The following is a 19,936-nucleotide window of genomic DNA, read 5'->3' on the forward strand; positions in this document are numbered from 1 at the left end:
GGTTTTAGAGTGAGGAAGGGAGGGGGAAGAGAAGCATCGATGTGGGAGAGAAACATCCACCGGCTGCCTTGAGCACACCCCCCCACAGCCGGGCACGTGCCCTGACCAGGATAGAACCGGGGACCTTCCTGTGCAGGGGACGATGCCCACCAGCTGGGCCACCGGCCAGGGCCCACCCTCTTAATACTCAGAACGACGTGCTGTCTCCCATAGAACGTTCGCCGGGAAAGGCATTCCGAGGGCCCTAACACGCCTGGCATACCTCGGGGTCCCTCCGCCCTCGGCCAGCACCCTCGGCAGGCCTGAGAACTGTATGCTGGGGGGAGGGGGGAGGGGAAGGGAGTCGCTGGGTCAGCCTCCAGGCCTGCCCTTCCCCCACAGCCCCTCTCACTCCCAGCTGCAGCACCCCTCACCTGTGGGGTTTTACAAATAAAATAAATCCGGCCCCGGTCTGGGCTCTGTCCAGGCCCCGCAACCAGCTGTGGGCGAGGGGCACATCACCAGGCCACGCACTTCACGGACATTCAGGGGCAGTGAGCACTGAACTGGTTGGCGAGACGTAAAGTCTGGAGGCTGCATCAGTGCCAGGCTGTGCTCTGAGTTTACCGATTTAATGAAAAGTCTCTAATCTGCCCAAGAGGGGCCGGACCTTGAAGAAAACCTTGCCACCCGCCACACCCTCACACTGCTCCCACCTGAAGTAGGAAGGGGTCGACGCTGTCTTCTGAGCGGGTCCCACAGCTGGTTCCACACTTACAGGGAAGCGATGAATTTCAGTATCTAGTGGATTGAGTACTCGAGAAAGTCACTAGGGGGCGACAGGGCTAACCCTTAATTCCACTGTCAAATTTATTAACTAAGTTCATGTATTTTTAATGATAGGATTTTAAACCCCACTGTTATGAAAGTATCTATTTGCAATATGTTTTTCTGTTTATGCCTTTCTATATAATTACTAGTAAATGCTATTTATTTTGAAATTAAAAAAAAATCTTTATTGTTGCAAGTATTACATATGTCCCCCTTTTTTTCCGCCATAGACCCCCTCCAGCTATTAAATGCTATTTTGTCGTTCTGATGAGTTATGAATCCACGTCATATTTTTAATCAGATTCAGAGCACTCCATGTAGCTCCGTGTGAAAGGTGTTTATGTTCAAATGTAGTCAAAGGTATAATGAGTTTCAAGAAGCTAACCTCAAAATGGTTTCCTTTATTAATGTTTAAATTCATTAGCAACAAATACGTCCACTGTGCCTCATAACCATACAAAGATGTACGCACTAAGGTTTGTTGCAATAGTTTGAGATGGAAAACAAGACTGGGAATCACCTAAGTGTCTATCCGCAGGTGAACTGAGCTATAACACGACTGTGCCGGGGGGTGTTGTGCAGCGGTTGGCTGGGCCTCTGTGGGCCGCTGGGCCGCGGCGTGGAGGGTGGGCTGTGGGAGAAATGGCAGTGAAAGGCTGCTGCAATAGTCCAGGCGGGGCGGGCCTGGGCCAGAACGCTGGCGCTGGGAAGCAAAGGGGTGGGCACATGTGAGTGTTTTGGAATTGAGCCGGCGGTGCGGCTCAGCGGTTGAGCATTGACCTATGAACCAGGAGGTCACAGTTCGATTCCCGGGTTGCGGGCTCGATCCCCAGTGTGGGGTGTGCAGGAGGCAGCCAGTCCATGATTCTCATCATTGATGTTTCTATCTCTCCCTCTCCCTCTCTGAAATCAATTGAAATACACACACACACACACACACACACACACACACACATATATATATATATGTATGTATGTATTTTTTTAAATGACAACTACAGTAAGGAGGTCAGAAGGAAGAAACGTCCAGTTTAAGGTAAATCTGGGGGTGTGGTGTACAGCTTGGTGACTAGGGTTAATTACCGAACCATGTATTTGGACGTTGCTAAGAGAGTAGATCGTAAAAGTTCTCATCACAAGAACAGAGTTAACGCCCATCCGCGCACAGAGTCACTAAACCGTGGTGGGTGTCGTTTCACAGCTATGCACACTCACGTCCGTATGTTGTACGATGAATGAACACCACGGATGTCAGGTATGTCTCAGACTGGAACCAGGCGGCAGCTGCAGGATTCCCACGCGTTACTGTGGTGGCTTGACTCATGCGGGGAGACCTGGCATCCACCTTGGGAGGGTCCCACGGATCGGAGCCTCAGCGGGAAGCAGCCAGGCGGGCGGATGGCTCTGTCTGCCCCATTTCCCGTAACGCAGAGGCGGGGACCGAGGCCCACACTCGGACAAGGCACAGATGCCGGATTTGCTTCCAGGAGAACGGAGCCCCAGGGCTGGGCTCCTTCCTTCCACCCACAGTTCTTTCCGCTCATAAATCCGCCCCCTCCTCATGCTGGGACCCGTGCATCGTGCCTCCTCTCACTCCACCTCCGCTTGAACCCTTCCAGTGATGGGGGGCTCACCACTTTGGGGGGATTTCTCCTCCATGGCCACTTAACCTGGGTGGCCAGCTCTCCCAGCTCTGCTGTGTCCCCTGCATGTGGCCTGCACCCTCTTTCCAGCATTTCAGATGCCCCCCCCCGCCCCCATTTTTCCGGGGCTTCCTCTCGCAGGCTGAGCGCGCTGCAGGAGGAGCAGGGCCTTCTGTGAGTCCCAGACCCTGCCCCGCCCTGGGGTGGGGGGCTGCAGCCGGGGACCTGCCCTGGGCGAGTCACCCTGCCTTCCTCCTAGGCCAGGCCTCTGCTCCCTGGTGGTGACGCAGACGAAGAAACAGCCCGCGGCCTGTGCAAAGGCAAGAACCCGACGGCATGCGGGGGGGGGGGGGGGGGGGGGGGGGAGGAGGAATGGACTGTGAGCCGGGCGTGCGGGCGGGGCACCCACATGCTCTGCCCCCGCCCGCGTGGCCTTTGCTCGTCTCGGTCGCTGTCGTGTGCCTGTCCGCCCAGCAGCGCGGGGAGCCGTGCATTTTCCGAGGCCACGGGGTTGTCCATGTGCTGAGCTGAACGCGTCATGGGACTGAGAGCCTGGGGGACACCCCCAGACACCACCTTGGCAGGGGAGTTGGGTCCTCGGGGCACCTTTCCATCTGTCTGTGCTCAGCTCTGCGACCTGCAAATGTCAGCCGGCCCTTCTTCCCCTCCAGGCTCCATCCCTCACCACCAGCTGCCCGCTGACCCCCCATCCACCACCCCTACCCTCCTAGTCACCCATCTTCACCCTCCACGCTCCATCCCTCACCACCAGCTGCCCGCTGACCCCCCACCCACCACCCCCAACTCCCCACCCTCCTAGTCACCCATCTTCACCCTCCAGGCTCCATCCCTCACCACCAGCTGCCCGCTGACCCCCCATCCACCACCCCCACCCTCCTAGTCACCCATCTTCCACTCCACGCTCCATCCCTTACCACCAGCTGCCCGCTGACCCCCCCCATCCACTGCCCCCCCACCCTCCCGCCCGTTACCCATCCCTGCGCCTGGGGCTGCTCAGGTGCCTGTTGGTGCTCATGTTGAGGCAGGAGCAGTAGTTGGCTTGGGGCAGTTCTTATTTCTCAAAAAAAAAAAAATATATTTTTTATTTCAGAGAGGAAGGGAGAGAGATAGAAACATCAGTGATGAAAGAGAATCACTGATCGGCTGCCTCCTGCACCCCCACACTGGGGATGGAGCCCACAACCCGGGCCTGTGCCCCGACCGGGAATGGAACTGTGACCTCCTGGTTCATAGGTCGATGCTCAACCCCTGAGCCACGCCGGCCGGGCTGGGGCAGTTCTCATTGGAGGCCCCCAAGGTAAGGCTACACGCATTCAAAACAAGGAGGAGGTTTCTGAGGTTCCCCTGCGGGCCTCACAGGTTGGGGGCCAGGGGGCCCTGGCCCAGCCGCAGCTCTGCTTCTCCCCAACATCGGCCCGTGATCTGCCTGCGCCCCAGGGATCTGGGCTTGAACCTCTCCCCCACTGAGAGAGGTGGTGTCTCACGGGCCCGGAGCTGCTCCCGGCACCCCCCTTCCCCTCGCCCCCCAGATGAAAGGAAAGGAATTAGAGCCGCAGTGTTGAGTTGGCCGGACGGCAGAGCTGCTCTGTGGAGCGCCCTCCCTGTCGGGGGCAATCTGAGCCCCGGGTCTGAGGTCCACCTGAGCCACGAGCTGCCGTTGCAGCGTCTGGCCCGAGACTGGGGACCTGCCGGCAAGGCTGAGCCTCCCGGGGCACAGACGCTGCTTCGGGGCTCCCCGCCTCACAGCACACACAGGCTGTGGGGGGCGCTGGGCCTCGTGCCGGAGCAGGGAGCAAATGGGCGTTTCCTGGTGCCTGGACATAAAGATGAGACATCTGGGGTTTCCCTGGCACCGGCTCCGCTCATCCCTGGGGGAGCCCATGCCAAGCAGATACCATGGATCAGTGCAGGGGTTCGAGGGTTCGAGTCCCAGCGAGAGGGGACAGGGCTCTCCCTGCGGGGCCTCCGTGTCCCCCCAACACCTTCCAGGCTCAGCGCGGGCTGCGTGACGCTGGTCCTCGGGCCCGGAGAGCGGGCTGTTTCCACCTGCAGGTACGGTTCCTCCCCGCCCAGCGTGTCCCACACCCTGCGCACACTCGGCCTCGCGTGGGCTTCCCGAGCCCGGAGGAGAAGCTGTGTTTGGAGAAAAGCGTAGGGCAGCGAGAGGAAGTGACTGGAAGTGCGGGAGCCGAAGGCGGGGCCGGCGCGTGTCCGTGCAGGGCCTGTTTGAAAGGGCCTTTGGTTGCCTTGTAACGGGTCCAAAGGGCTGACGGAGCCCCCCCCCCACACCCCCCGCCCAGTGCGATGCTCAGTGGGGGTGTGGTTACGAGGGGTCCTATTCGCAGGGACGTGAACCGGGACACACCGCAGCGGCCTCAGGAGGTGCCGTGTGCAAACATGATGTCACCGCAGCGGGTCCTCGTGCCACGTCTGTGACCGGCTCCCCGTGTTCCAGCCTGGGATTGGAACAGCGCTTAGATTTCGGGATGTTCTGTTTTCATGTTAAAATCACCCCCTGGCAGGCCCGAGCTCGGGCGATTAAGGACCCAGGAGGGGGGTCCCCCGGCTTGGTGACCTTTGAGCACATCTATGAGTGTGTTTACAGCTAATTTCCAACTTAGGGGGGCCAGAAGCCAGACATGGGGTGCAGGAAGTAACATGTGATCTTCCGATATCCGTCTTCTGAACAAGTGATAACTGACCGAGTCAACTTCAAATTGTGGCTCGAAGAGAGGGCACCTCACTATGAATATTGACGTGAATACCAGCCAGTGGAAGGTTTAAACGTAACCGTCAGCTACCTCCTGGGGCTGCCTCATGTTCCCAAGGTGGCTGCGCGCCTCCAGCATTCACCTGTGTCCCAGGTGTTGACTTAAAAAAATCAGCTAAAACTACTTCCTTGAAGTCTTAGCAACTCCCCCCGAGGCCCAAATCTAGCTGCAAGGGAGGCTAGGAGATAGAAATATCTGAACACCTCGCTACCCCTAAACAAAACTGGAGTTCTGCTAATTAGAAAAAAGTAGAAAGAATAACAAACACACAGCTGGTATCGTCTTCCCAGTGTTTTACTGAATAATCATTGTAAGAAGAGAGAAGCAAGAATGACACCCAGGCCCGGCCAGCGTGGCTCAGTGGTTGAGCATCGACCTATGAACCAGGAGGTCACGGTTCGATTCCTGGTCAGGGCACGTGCCCGGGTTGCAGGCTCCATCCGAGCAGGAGGCAGTCGATTGATTATTCTCTCTCATCATTAATGTTTCTATTCCTCTCTCCCCCTTCCTCTCCAAAATCAATAAAAAGCTATATAAAAAGAAAAAAATGAATGATCCCGGCCCACGTGGCTCAGTGATTGAGCGTCAACCTATGAACCAGGAGGTCACAGTTCGATTACCGGTCAGGGCACATGCCCAATTTGCAGGCTCGATCCCCAGTGTGGGGCGTGTAGGAGGCAGCCAATCAATGATTCTCTCTCACCATTGATGTTTCTATCTCTCCTCCCTTCTTCTCTGAAGTCAATAAAAATATATTAAAAAATTTTTAAATCATAGACTAGATGAAATCCCCAGTCAAGGGAAGGAAGGAAGTCCAGGACAGCGACCTGGGTTCGGGAGCGGAGAGCAGAGAGGGGCACAGAGCAAGCAGGGAGCAGACCAGGAGCCTCGGGGTCCGGGGGCCGGAGGGAGGGGTCTGCCTCCTGCTTTTTGTTAATGCTCACCCAAGGATATTTGTTGTTGATTTTTTAGAGAGAATGGAAGGGAGGGAGGAGGGGGAGAGGTAGAGAGGAAGAGAGAGACACATCAATGTGAGAGAGACACATCTACTGGTTGCCTCCTGCACGGGCCCTGACTGGGGCCGGGAATCAAACCCGCCCCTGCCGGGCACGCCCTCCCGGACCCCTCCCTCCGGCCCCAGGACCCCGAGGCTCCTGGTCTGCTCCCTGCGTGCTCTGTGCCCCTCTCTGCTCTTCCCTCTCGGACCCAGGTCGCTGTCCTGGACTTCCTTCCTTTCCTTGTCTGGTGATTTCATCTAGTCTATGATTTAAAATTTTTTTAGAAATATGTTTTTATTGATTTCAGGGGCAGGTACATGTCCTTGGCCAGACGCTCTAACCACTGAGCACACCGGCCAGGGCTCCCACCTTGTTTTCTTTAGGTTTTGCATTAGTTTTTCTACGTTTCCCCTTCGAATGCTTGGTTGGTGTTTGCAGACCGCGCTGAAGGATATGGCTATTACTTTGCCTTCAGCTGTGACCCTACCCCACGGGGTCTGATATATAATATCCTCATTATTGTAATTTCCTAGATCAACTGCTGTTCCAGTTCGATTTCCTCCTTGAAACAAGAAAAAACCGAGGTTGCTTTTCTTCATTTCCGATGGGTTGGGTATTAATTTTTTTGTTTGCTTCGACTTTATTATTTTTCGTTGTACTGTAGCCTTCGAAGGCGGACTCTGTCTCGGTTCCTGGAGTTCATTGGGGTTGGCTTTGTGGTTATATATATATATATATATATATATATATTAAACAAGAAGCAGAGGGGAAATCTTTTTGTTGTTGTTAATCCTCACGGGAGGATATTTTTTTCCATTGACTTTTTAAAAAAATATATATTTTATTGATTTTTTACAGAGAGGAAGAGAGAGGGATAGAGAGTCAGAAACATCGATGAGAGAGAAACATCGATCAGCTGCCTCTTGCACACCCCCCACTGGGGATGTGCCCGCAACCAAGGTACATGCCCCTGACCGGAATGGAACCTGGGGCCCCTGAGTCCGCAGACCGACGCGCTATCCACGGAGCCACACCGGTCAGGCCGTGGTCCAATAGATTATAAAGCTGGGCAAGGCCTCTGTTTCCGAAAAGCCCGTGTCCCGTGTTTTTCTTCCTTTTCGGAACACGGAATTCGCTGCGCATGTGTGAGGTCAGCCTGTGCTTCCGTGTCTGACTTGATAGGGACGGAGCGAAGGGAGCTGGAGTCTCACTGTCAATGTGTTTCAGCCGTTTGCCCAGGTCACGGGAGATTTCTTTACATTGTCCGCTATAGAGGTCATCAGGATGGAGTGGCCCTTGTCTATGACCTCCTGAGTTTCCATCGAGGTCACGTTTCTCTAACATTAATCCTGTACGTCCTCCCCGGCTTTCTTTTCGCTCACCATCATTTTGCCCCCCCCCGTGTCCCATCATTTTACGTATCATTAACCTATAATTTTGCTTGCAATTTTACTTGTGGCTTTTCTAAGTCACTTAAATTTATTTGATCATATTATAAATTATTACGTTTATCTGAAAGCATTTTTTGATGTATCTTTAATACTTGCTGTTTTTTCTGTTTGTACCTTTTGCTATGTTGACTTTTTTCTCCTTTGAATTTAGAAGATATATAGTCTGTTTGGGTTCGAGTATTTACTTTACAACAAGGTGTCAATTTCAGTAATACAATCATCCCTCTTTACTTTCTCTTATAAAAGACTAGAGGCCCGGTGCACGAAATTCGTGCACTGGGGGAGGGGGTTCCTCAGCTTGGCCTGCACCCTCTTGCAGTCCGGGATCCCTCCAGGGATTGGGCCTAAGCCGGCAGGCAGACATCCCTCTTGCAATCCGGGATCCCTCGCTCCTTACCGCCCACCTGCTCGCTCTTTACTGCTTGGCTCACTGCTCCTTAGTGCTGCCATGGAGGCAGGAGAAGCTCCTAGCTTCTGGCTGAGCGGCTGCTCCCCCTGTGGGAGCGCACTGACCATCAGGGGGCAGCTCCTGCATTGAGCGTCTGCCCCTGGTGGTCAGTGCACATCATAGCGACCCGTCGTTCCAGTTGTTCCACCATAACGGTCGCTTAGGCTTTTATTATATAGACTAGAGGCCCGATGCATGAAAATTCGTGCGGGTGGGCTGCCTGGTGGGAGGAGAGCTCCAGCTGTCAATCATCTGCCCTGCAGGGGTGGCAGGTGGGGAGCTGGGAGAAAGGAATGGAGGTGTGTGCTGTGCTGAACTCTCCTGGGGCAAAGCTGCAGAGCAAGAGGGGTGAGGAGGACACGGTGATCTGCCCCCTGGGGCTGGGTCCCCCCCAGATTTATGGGGCGACCTCCACGGGCCTTTCCCTGGGCAGGAAATGGCTGTTGGCTAATGCCTTTCCCTGCCCCACACACCTGCAAAAGCAAGTTGGTATATTTTAAAATAATTTACTAGAATAAAATGTCTGTGTTTTCCTTTGGATAGTTGCCCAGTAATTGGCTTTGTGCTTTTTGAATCAAGAAATGGCTTCAAATATATAGGACCTCAGATTTCAGTCTCTCTCTCTCTCTCTCTCTCTCTCTCTCTCTCTCTCTCTCTCACACACACACACACACACTCACACACTCGCGCACACACACACACACTCACATACACACACACACTCACACACTCACACACACTCTCACTCACACACTCACACTCACACATACACTCATACTCACACACACTCACACACTCACACTCACTCCACACACACTCACTCACACTCACACACACACACACTCATACACACACTCACACACTCACACTCACACACACACACACTCACACACTCACACTCACACACACTCACACACTCACACACACTCACACACACTCACAAACACACACTCACACACTCTCACACACACACACTCACACATACACTCACACACACACACTCACACACTCAGCTCTCCTCTAAAGTGAGGAACGGTGAGGAAACAGGAAGTGTGGGGCGTGGGCAGCTCTTTTAAATCCCTGATCGTAGTTGAGCTGACTGACTTGTCATTCCCCGGGCTTCCTCTGCTTGCCCCCCCCCCCCCGCCCCTCCCGTGGCCGCCACGCACAGAAGAGCGTTGCCAGTCCGGTCACATTTGTCTGAAGCTGGTGTTTCCTGCAGAAGAAACGGCCATGGTTTGCCCTGGCGCTTGGCCTTGGCTCAGCAGGTCCCCTTCCAGGCCCGCGCCCCCTGGACCACGCAGTGACAGCGGGGGCACCTGGCTGACACCCAGCGGGGTCCCCCGGCCACCAGGGAGCTGCCTGGGGACCTGTCGTTCCTTCCCCACAGGGCAGCCCCAGCAGCCCCTCCGGGCTGATCGCTGTTCATCAGACAAGGCGGGGAGGGGCACCTGCTGGTCAATGACGGGCCCAGGTTCTCCGTCCTCGGGAAGGAGCTGAGCTTTCCTGGGGCGAAGCTGCAGAGCACACACATACACCCTCAGGGCACATCATGGGGGTGTGCGTGTGCGTGTGCGTGTGTGCATGAGAGAGTGTGTGCATGTGTGTGTGCGCATGAGAGAGCATGTGCATATGTGTGTGTGAGAGAGTGTGCATGTGTGTGTGAGAGAGTGTGCATGTGTGTGTGTGCATGAGCGAGACTGTGTGCATGTGTGTGTGTGTGCATGAGCGAGAGAGTGTGTGCATGTGTGTGTGCATGAGAGAGCATGTGCATATGTGTGTGAGAGAGTGTGCATGTGTGTGTGAGAGTGTGCATGTGTGTGTGAGAGAGTGTGCATGTGTGTGTGTGCATGAGCGAGAGAGTGTGTGCATGTGTGTGTGTGCATATGTGTATGTGTGTGTGAAAGCATTCACAGCTCTGACACGTGAGCTAGGTCACGGCCAGCAGGCGTCCTCAGGGTTCTTAAAGCAGCCGGACCTCACCTGCCCTCACCGGTCCTCCCGCCAACGGGACAGTCAGCAGACCCTGGTGCCTGCGCTCACGGCCGCTGCCCGTGACATCCTGTGGGGCCTGGGAGTGCCCGCGCTCCTCCCGGCTCCCCCCGGCCCCGAGGGCCAGGCCGCCTGCAGGGCTCATTCCCCTCTGACTTGCCTCCGGCCTGGAGGGCCCACCGCCGGGGAGAAACTGTCCTTGCTTTGTGACGTAGGGCGAGTGTCTCTGTCCCAGGAAGCCCGTGCCGGCCGCGGCTAAGCCAGGACTGGGCACCTGTTGGGATGGGTGTTGCTCAGGGTCTTTTTTTTTTTTTTTATGGTTTCTATTGATTTTAGAGAGAGAAGAGGGAGAGGGAGAGAGAGAGAGAAACATCCATGAGAGAGAAACAGCAACCCGTATCGGCTACCTCCCGCATGCCCCTGCTGGGGATCTAGCCCGAACCCGGGCATGAGCCCTGACCTCTTGGCGCATGGGTTGATGCTCAGCCACCGAGCCACCCCGGCCGGGCCACGTTCTGGACGAAGACCCGCCGGGCTCCAGTGACTCCCCTGCCAGGCGGGCCCTGCCCACTCCGGAGCGGTTCCAGGGCGTTGCCAGGCGGAGCCCCACCGTGCGCCCGGCTCCCAGCGCCTCCACAAACAGCGCCTCTTGGAAACAGACGCGGAGACTATGCGTTTCCGAAACCACCATCCACAGGTTTATTCCCGTCCCGCCAACAAACCCATGGACCGACCCCCATGGTGCCTTTGCCTCGCTGTTTGCACCCCCCGCATAAACACGTGCAATAAATACAGAGCCAGAGGACTCGTCGTCTTTGGTATTCAGAGCTTCCCCCCTCACTCCCCCCTCCCTGTGCTCCCGCCCATCACGTCCACACGCGTCCTTCGGGCACAGAAGCCGCCCAGACGTACACTTAGTGCCGGGGTCCTGGGTGCCGGGCCCCCCTGGCTCAGGGAGGCATGGGCCCTGGGACTCACACGTAGTCGTTGAGCCGGTACCCGCTGTGCGAGGCTGAGGTGACCGAGGGCGCCCGGTTGTCCTTGTAGGCGGCGGGCGGCCGGTAGGAGGGCGCCGTGGCGGTGGCGGCCCGGGGCTGGGCCGGGTAGGGCCTGGAGGGGGCCTCGTCCAGGCAGGACAGGCAGAGCAGGGTGCCGCCGATGAGCGCCAGGGACGAGGAGATGAAGCCGAGGTACAGGGCCTGCCCGATCTCGAACTTCATGCTGCTGGGCAGCAGCGGGTTGTAGAAGTTCTGCACCACGTCGTGCGTGGTCCAGGCCACGGCCACCATGCAGAGCAGGCCGGCCAGGAGGAAGAGCGCGCCGCCCAGCACGGCGCACGTGGCCTTGGCCGGCGTGCCCTTGGCGCAGCGCGTGCACTTGAGGCCCACCACGGCGCAGGCGCAGGCCGCGCCCGCCAGCAGGCAGGAGATGACCATGAGCGCCCGGGCCGCCTGCAGGTCCTGGGGCAGCGCCAGCAGCGAGCGGTAGACCTGGCACTGGTAGATGCCCGTGCTGTGCCACACGCACTCCATCCACAGCCCCTTCAGGTAGGACACGGCCGTCAGGATGTTGGTGCCCACGTGTGCAGTCCGGCGCCAGTGCGGCAAGATGGTGGTGATGAGCGTCCCCACCATGCCCAGGAAGCTGAGCAGGAAGCCCAGCAGCTGCACGGCCATGCTCGCCATGGCCCCGCTGGGCAGGGGCCGCGCTTGCTCAGGCGCCCGCGGGGATCCTAAGGGGGCGGAGGGCAGGAGAGAGAGGAAACGGTTAAACATCATCTCGGTGCATGTATTTCCGCCACGGAAACTGAGTTTCCATAGGCGGTTGGCATGACAATTAATATATTTTATTTATTTACTAACTAGAGGCCCGGTGCATGAAATTCATGCATGGGGAGGGGTGGTTCCCTCAGCCCAGCCTGCACCCTCTCCAATCCGGGACCCCTTGGGGGATGTCCAACTTCCGGTTTAGGCCCAATCCCAGGGGTCGGGCCTAACTGGCAGTTAGACACCCCCCTCACAATCTGGGACCGCTGGCTCCTAACCACTTGCCTGCCTGCCTGATCGCCCCTAACTGCCCTCCCTGCCAGCCTGGTCACCCCCAACTGCCCCCCCTCCCCCAGTCTGGTCATCCCCAACTGCCTCCCCTGTCGGCATGGTCGCCCCACGCAGCCTGCTGTTCAGTCATTTGGTTGTCTCTCACTAACCTGCCTGCCGGCCTTGTCACCCCACGCAGCCTGCTGTTCGGTCGTTACTGTGACGGCGTCCTGGACAATTTACATATTCCTCTATTATTAGTATAGATGGCCCGGTGCACAGATTCATGCACATTCAAAGGAAATTAATTAGAAGAAATATTTTAATATTGGGCTCCTTCCTCTCTGGTTCTGGAGTGCGTCACCCGAGAACCGCCACTGCCAAGTCACTGCAGCTCGGCAGCTCCTGGCCCCTGGTGGCCAGTGCGCGTCATATGGACTGGCTGGTTGGATGATCAATGGTCACTTAGCCTTTTATATATATAGATAGATTTTTAAAAATGCATGTTTACTGATTTCAGAGAGGAAGAAGGAGAGAGAGAAACATCAATGATGAGAGAGAATCATTGATGGGCTGCCTCCTGCACGCCCCCTCCTGGGGATCGAGCCCACAATCTGGGCATGTGCCCTGACCGGAATAGAATCATGACCTCCTGGTTCACAGGTAGGCGCCCAACCACTGAGCCACGCCTGCTGGGCGACAATGAACGTATGTTAACGAACAGTTTCTGAGGCTTCCGGTGGAGTGAGATGCTAGGCCTCGTTTCCTGCGGGATGACAGCGAGTGTGGCTGGCCCGGCCGCTCCAGGACCCCGGGGAAGGGCAGCCAGCGCCCATTTCTCTCTCTCGGCACTTACCAATCGCGTGTGGACGAGCTGCCTCGTGTCCACCCGCACACACTTCCCCGGCATTGAGTCTCATTCATTCTGCCCTGTCAGTCACCCTCCCGTGTCAGACCCACAAGGAGCTGACCGTGTTCGTGTGTCCTGACCCTGGGAGGCCCCTGTGTGCCCACGTAGGAGGAGTGGGGCATCCACAGGCCAGGTGCTGCCTCCCAGGACCCCCGGGCGGGACGTGACCTCAGAGTGTCCACCGGGGCCGGAAGGCAGGAACCATCCAGGCCGCCAGCTCCTTGGGCACTGCCGCCAGGACCCCAGTGACCTTCCCGCCCGGCGGGCGCCTCCCTCCCACTCCGCAGAGGGCGGGGCGCGCGGGTGATACACAAGCTGCCCTGGCTGCAGGGGCCTCCCAGAGGCTTAGGAACATTCGGGTCTCGGCAAAATCCAGAGCCCTCTGGGGGCAAGGACTTGCGCCCGGGCAGTGCCAGGCACAGAGGGGCCACTCAGGAAATCCTGGGAGAGCGGGCGGGAGGCCGGGAGGGGTGGGAGCAGAAATACCCAGGGACGCCTCTTGCTCCTCCCTCCTGCCTGGGCACCGTGCCCCTCACCCCCTGGGTGAATGGGGCCTCTCTCTGGGGCTTCACTTCCTCTTTAAAGTGAGGGAGGGGACCTCATGGCCCTCAAGTAGCTTCTGAGGGGACACACGCTTTGTGCCGATGAAGTCACTTCAGTGTCCACCACGGGTGAGGCATCAGTAGGCAACACCCGCTTCCTTCTCCCAGAGCAGACCCTGCACCTCAGCAAACACGGTTCACGTTGGAGCCATCGGATGGAGAAACAACTTTGAATGAATGAATCGAGTTGGAAGCCACATAAACTCATCTCTGGGCGGAACGTACCCCGGACGCCTCGCAGGAGGGGCAGGCAGTGCGCGTCGGCTCCATGGCCTCACCGGGGGGCCTGGCTTCGCCTGGGGGCTCCCCTTTGCCTGCAGACACGTGTGTGTGCTCGTGGAAGGACTGGCTAGAGCTGTGCCAGACCCATGGGCTGTGTGAACAGCACATAACGCTTTGCCTCGGCTCCTCCCTCTGTTGTTTAAAGGCAAGAATTAAAACACCCAAAACCGGCCCCTCGGCCCTGGGGGAGCTCCGTCCCCGGCCCTGCCCGGCTCGCCTGCCTGGGCCCCGCTGGCCTGCTCGGGACTCCCCCACCCAGGTGTCAGGTGTCGTCTCAGTAGCTGTGGCGGGTGGGCAGCCCGGCCGGGCCACGGGACAGGCGTGCGGCTGGCCCGGCCCTGCTCCTGCTTCCTTACTGTCCAGGGCCCCGCGGCCCCCGTTACCATAGGGCTTTCCTGAGGCACATGGCTCCCTGCTCTTTCCCACCCGCACCGCTGAAGGTGGGGTCAGACCCGGGGCGGAGCAGGCACATCACCCACGGGGACAGACATAGGGCACAGCCAGGCGCCTTGGAAGTTTCTAGAACCCAGACCTTCCTGTCTGGGTGAAGCGTGGATGACTTGGCCACTCACACCTCCTCTCAGCTCGGCCCAGCAGTGGGCACGGTTTGAGGGCCATTGGGGACCGGATCCTCACACCACACCTGCCCCCGGCTCCTGGCGTGGCCGTGGGTCCATGCGGGGACAGCTGAAATGTGTTTCCTGGAGGCTGATCGGGACAATGAAGGGCTGCCTTAGAGGGACGTGGTCCTCGGACCTCGTAAGAACGCGGTGTTGCCTCCACTGGGATGTTCAGCAATTTAAGAAAATGGTAGAGGGCCCCTGGGAAGGCACATGGGCATTCTTTAAATTATTGTCAGCTGAAACCAAGGCGACAGGCAGAGCCACGCTCTGGGAACACGCTTTTCCAAAAAGGCAAGAGTGTTATCAGCTTGGCCTTCATTTCAGCTCAGGGGTCGGGGAGCGGGCTTTGATATGTAAATCCAGTCTAGCACCGGGAATGAGGGAATGACTAGGACCTGGGCCCACCCAAGCTCCTTGGATCCTAAGTTTTTGGTGAAACCCCCTGGAATTTGGAATATAAATAAACACGCTGCGTCGGCTCTGGGTCCCTGTCCCTCCATCAGAGAGGACGGCGTCCCACCCGGCTCCCAGCTTTTCCGTCTATCTTCGTGTCTTGTCTCTTTCTTTCTTTTATTTCTCAATCCCCAGCTCCACTACTCAGGAACCAGACCCACTTTTTTTTTCCGTGCTGGACGCGGAAAGAGAGAAACACCTACAGAAAATGTCTGGCTCAGAGCACTCTTGGCCTCCCCCGCCCCCCCTCCAGCCAGTTACTCATTAGATCTTTCCTAAACGCTGGAATTTGAGAACCAAGAATAGACTCAAGGGAGGTTTGGACTCACCTAAATGAGACAGATGAGCAAAACCACCCAACAGGGAAAAGAAAATTACTTCTATGCCATATCAGAATGAAATGGCTCCAACTAGTCATTCCTAAGTACATGCCATCTATACTAATAAAAGGGTAATATGCTAATTAGACTGGGAGACCTTCCAGATGTCCTTCCAGACAAAGCCATGGTGGTGGGCCGAGGCAGAGGTGATTAGGGGCGATCAGGCCAGGAGGGGAGGGCAGTTTGGGGTGATCAGGCTGGTGGGTGGGGGACAGTTGGGGGCCACAGGGATCGGGCCTAAACCGGCAGTCGGACATCCCCTGAGGAGTCCCAGATTGGAGAGGATGAAGGCTGGGCTGGGGGACACCTCCCACCCCCCGTGCATGAATTTCATGCACCGGGACTCTAGTTTTTCATAACAAGACACTGTGGTTCTGAACATCGTACAAAGCAACGACTCTGTCTCCCAGAATCTCACTCTGGAGGCGCCACCCCAGTCCATCTCCTCACGCAAGTGCCTGTGAACGTGAGGAAGTGGTCAGCATTGCTGTGGGAAATCCATTTCATGTTCACTTAGGATGGGCCGTCCTGTGGGCGTTTGGCTCCGAAAATGAAGTTTCCTTCATGAACACCCCAAACTTTCTGTAACATTCCTGGGGTTACTGTCCAGACTGGCAGGCATCTGTAGTTTGCATGTACGAGGACCTCTGTGCCTCCCACACATGGCCCGGAGGAGCGGTAAGAAGTTTGTCATGTAATCGTTATAGAGAGAGGCCGAGACAGAACACTTACACGACTAACTTACACTGAGTGGCCAGATTATGATGATCTCTGAACGCATAATCATCTGGCCACTCAGTGTATTTGTATCTCCAATGGGTGCCAAAAGTATTCTAGACTTTTGCTGGAGATCAACCACCTATTTGCCCTGAGCTTTCTATCAGCCAGTGCAAAGGGGAAAACTGGTCAGGTGCATGATTTATAGTATCTTTGATATCAAATAAATGAGGTACTCAAGAGAAGTACACTGAGCGGCCAGGTTATTATGCGTTCAGAGACCATAATCATCTGGCCACTCAGTGTATCACTGACTGGCAGTTGGGGCTCGCTCATGTCGCTCAGGACCAAAGGGGAATACCTTGCCCAAATCTTACACACGACAAGTTACAGGTTAAAAGCTGGCCCTCTGGGACGAGTAAAGGAAAATCAATGTTTCATAACAAGCCCCGGTTTGGGGAGAAGCCAGGCCAATGCACACGAAAGCGCGGGATGCGGTTACAGGCGCGGAGGCCATTCGCAATTCAGCGAGATGGAGCGGCTCCTGGTTGAGTGGGAACTGCAGCTCAGTTCCCGCAGCCGTGAAAACCCTGCACCGTTTCCCGGGAGACATCAGCCCTGGCAAGCCAAGCCCCCAGGTTTCGTTAGGACCCATTAACCAGGCAGTCGGTCGACATGTAAAAATGAACGATTGGGTTTCACTTAACGAGCGACGTCGGTGCCTGCGCGTCGCTGCTGTTCCTGCTGACGGCTGTGCTGGTTCGCGGTGTCGTGTTTCATTTTTCAAGGCAAGGAGACCGGGAGCTTGCCACACAAGGGAAAGATTAGGAAAGTAAAAAACAAACAAACAAAAAAAACACACCTGCCCAACTTGCGTGGTTCAGTGGTTAAGCATCTACCTATGAACCAGGAGGTCACGGTTCGATTCCCGGTCAGGGCACATGCCTGGGTTGTGGGCTCGACCCCCAGTAGGGGGCGTGCAGGAGGCAGCCGATCAATGATTCTCTCTCATCATTGATGGTTCTATCTCTTTCTCCCTCTCCCCTCCTCTCTGAAATCAATAAAAATATGTTTAAAACAACAACAACAACCACCCCTCCCTGCAAGCACAGGTTCTGAGGATGTTGTCTCCGGGACTAGATGGGAACCAGGCACGTCATAGTTGACCTGCCCTTTGGGGAAACATTCGATGAGGGCTGCTGGGGTGCATGTGCCCCAAAGGGGACGAGGTGGAGTCCTAGTCTCAGTGCTCGCGATGTGACCCTGTTTGGAGGCAGGGTCATTGCCGATGTGATTAGCAAAGAGGGGGTCACACTGGAGGGGGTCGGCCGTGTGAAGACAGAGAACCAGGGAGGACACCAGGTGACGGCAGACAGAGATGGGGTGATGCCACCACAGGAAGCCCAGGGCTCCCGGCAACACGGGAGGTGGGAGAGCGGGAGGGACAGAAGCGCCTCCATCCGAGGCAGGACGGGGGGGGGGGGCGGGGGGGGGGGAGGAAGTGATTCTGTTACCGTGAGCCGCCTCATTTGTGGCCCTTTGTTTCGGTGGCCCTGGGACCCCGAGGCCGGGACTCGCTGAGTGACGGACGGCATGGGAGTTACAGGGAAAACGCTTTCCTGTCTGAATACGGGAGGGGGGTTCCTGCCCAGAAAGGCACTGAGCGCGGCCTGGGGGCTGCGCAGCTGCCACGGACACGGAGCGCGGAGGGCAGCGTGCGGGCAGCGGGCCGGGGCCTGGAGCAGGAACGGGCTGGAAGCCCTCTGCCCTTGGGAAAACTCAAGCACCCCAGACGGCGAACCTTCCCGGCTTCTGCAGGCTGCGAAAGCACACGGACCCGGGCCCCGAGTCCGGCCGGGGCTCCGCCTGCGCCCTGGGTGGGCTGCCCAGGCTCCTCTGGCCTCTCCAGGCGGATGTCTGGTTTTCTCCACCCGAGACCACAACCCAGGTCCGGTGCAGCCAGGCCTGGGGAGCGGCTCTCGCCGGGATCCGGTGGAGCCAGGGGGGCCTCCCGCGGGCACTCACGTCGAAACGGAAATGAAAACATGGATGAGACGGCCAGGCCGAGGGCTTCGTCCGCTGGTGGAAATGACATCGCTGAGCGCCGAACTGGAAACAGGTGGCAGTGACGGGAAACGTGGGGTCACCTGAGAGCCGAGATGTCCTCCTGCCGAGGGAGATGCCGGGAGAGGGATGCTGTGCGCCCTCTCGGTGAGTGCGGCCGCCGGCCCGGTGCCCAGAGGCCGTTAATGTTAACGGTGAGAGCAAGACAAGCCCAGCTCACCTCACTGTGCACGCCCAGCGCCGGCCGCTCCCATCGCCGTGAGCTCCATGAACCCTCGCAGACGCCCCGGGGCTGCTGTCCTCACCTCCAGATGGGGCGGAGGCGGGGGCTCAGTGACCTGCCCACGGTCACCCCCGGCGGAGTCAGGGCCCCGCGAGGCGGCTCCAGGCCAGAGGCCCGGCCGCGATGGTGGGGTGCTGAGAAGAGGGGGGCTCCCGATGCCTTTGAAGGGGAGGCTGGAGGGTCTGCTGCTGGCTGAGCTGGGGTGGGGGAGCCAGGTGTCGGCCTTGCCCTGGGGTTTCTGTGTTGGGCAAACTAACCAGAAGTACGGAGTTGCCGTGTATTGGGAGTGAAGACAGTGGAGGGGGAGGGTTTGGGTTCGGAGGGTGAAGGATAGGAACGAGTTTCGTTTAGCTAAACACCAGTCAGAAAGAATGTATGCACCCCTATGTTCATAGCAGCGGTATTTATAATAGCCAAGATCCGGAAACAGCTCAAGTGCTCCTCAGTAAATGCGTAAATAAGAAAGCTGTGGCACATTTACACAATCCATACTCCTGGGTCATGAAAAAGAAGAAAATCTTACTCTTATTTATTTATTTATTTTTAATTTTTTTAAAATGTTTTTATTGATTTCAGAGAAGAAGGGAGAGTGAAAGAGAGAGAGAAACATCAATGATGAGAGAGAATCATGGATCAGCTGCCTCCTGCACACCCCCTACTGGGGATTGAGCCCACAACTTGGGCATGTGCCCTTGATCGGAATCGAACCCGGGACCCTTCAGTCCGCAGGACAATGCTCTATCCACTCAGCCAAACGTGCTAGGGCGGAAATCTTACTCTGCGACAGCACGGATGGACCTGGAGAGCATTATGCTAAGTGAAATAAGCCCGTCAGAGAAAGACAAGTGCCATATGATATCACTCATAGGTGGAATCTAATGAACAAAATAGAGAGAAACAAAATAGAAACAGAGGCATGGATACATGAGCAGAATGACAGCTGTCGGGGGGTGGGGAGGGGGACTGGGTGAAGGAAGGGGAGGGGACTCCCCAAAGAACATACATGCACGGCCCATGGGCACGGACAACAGTGTGGGGAGGGCCAAGGGAGGGGGAGGGGAGCTGGATGGAGACGGACAGAGGGGACATCTGTAATAGTGTTAACAATAAAAAAAAAAGAGTTTCATTTTGGACACGAGCTTGGGATGGCCCGCACCACCCAAGTGGGGGCACCATCGCTGGACAGCTACGTGCAGAGGTCAAGGTTGGGACCGAGATGGAGCCCCCAGGAGTGTCCACAGGGAAGGGCAGGAGCCACGGACGGATTCCAGAACCCTCCAACCTCCGGCATCGTGACAGGGAGGGGGCGGGAGGAGCCAGCCCAGAGGGAGAGAGGCGAGAGGTGGAAGGCGCCACGTCGGACAGCGTGATGGCCGGTGTCAGGCCAGGGCATCAGATAAACCGCGTCATCGGAGCGCCGAGAAGCCGTCGCTGGGCTCGGCACCGCCAGGG

At 57.0% G+C, this 19,936-nt stretch overlaps 1 protein-coding gene across 1 annotated transcript; it reads right to left on the reverse strand.

Moving 5' to 3' along the window:
- Nucleotides 1–11,085: 11,085 nt before the first annotated feature.
- Nucleotides 11,086–11,819, reverse strand: CLDN14 (claudin 14; the record flags this gene model as incomplete). The annotated part of the gene is made up of 1 exon (XM_079766991.1): nt 11,086–11,819. One exon carries the CDS (start codon nt 11,817–11,819, stop codon nt 11,109–11,111), a length of 711 nt encoding a protein of 236 aa, XP_079623117.1. The 3' UTR covers nt 11,086–11,108.
- Nucleotides 11,820–19,936: the final 8,117 nt, after the last annotated feature.

The sequence above is a fragment of the Cnephaeus nilssonii genome (genome assembly GCF_951640355.1).
Source record: "Cnephaeus nilssonii genome assembly, chromosome: 3".
NCBI lineage: Eukaryota > Metazoa > Chordata > Mammalia > Chiroptera > Vespertilionidae > Cnephaeus > Cnephaeus nilssonii.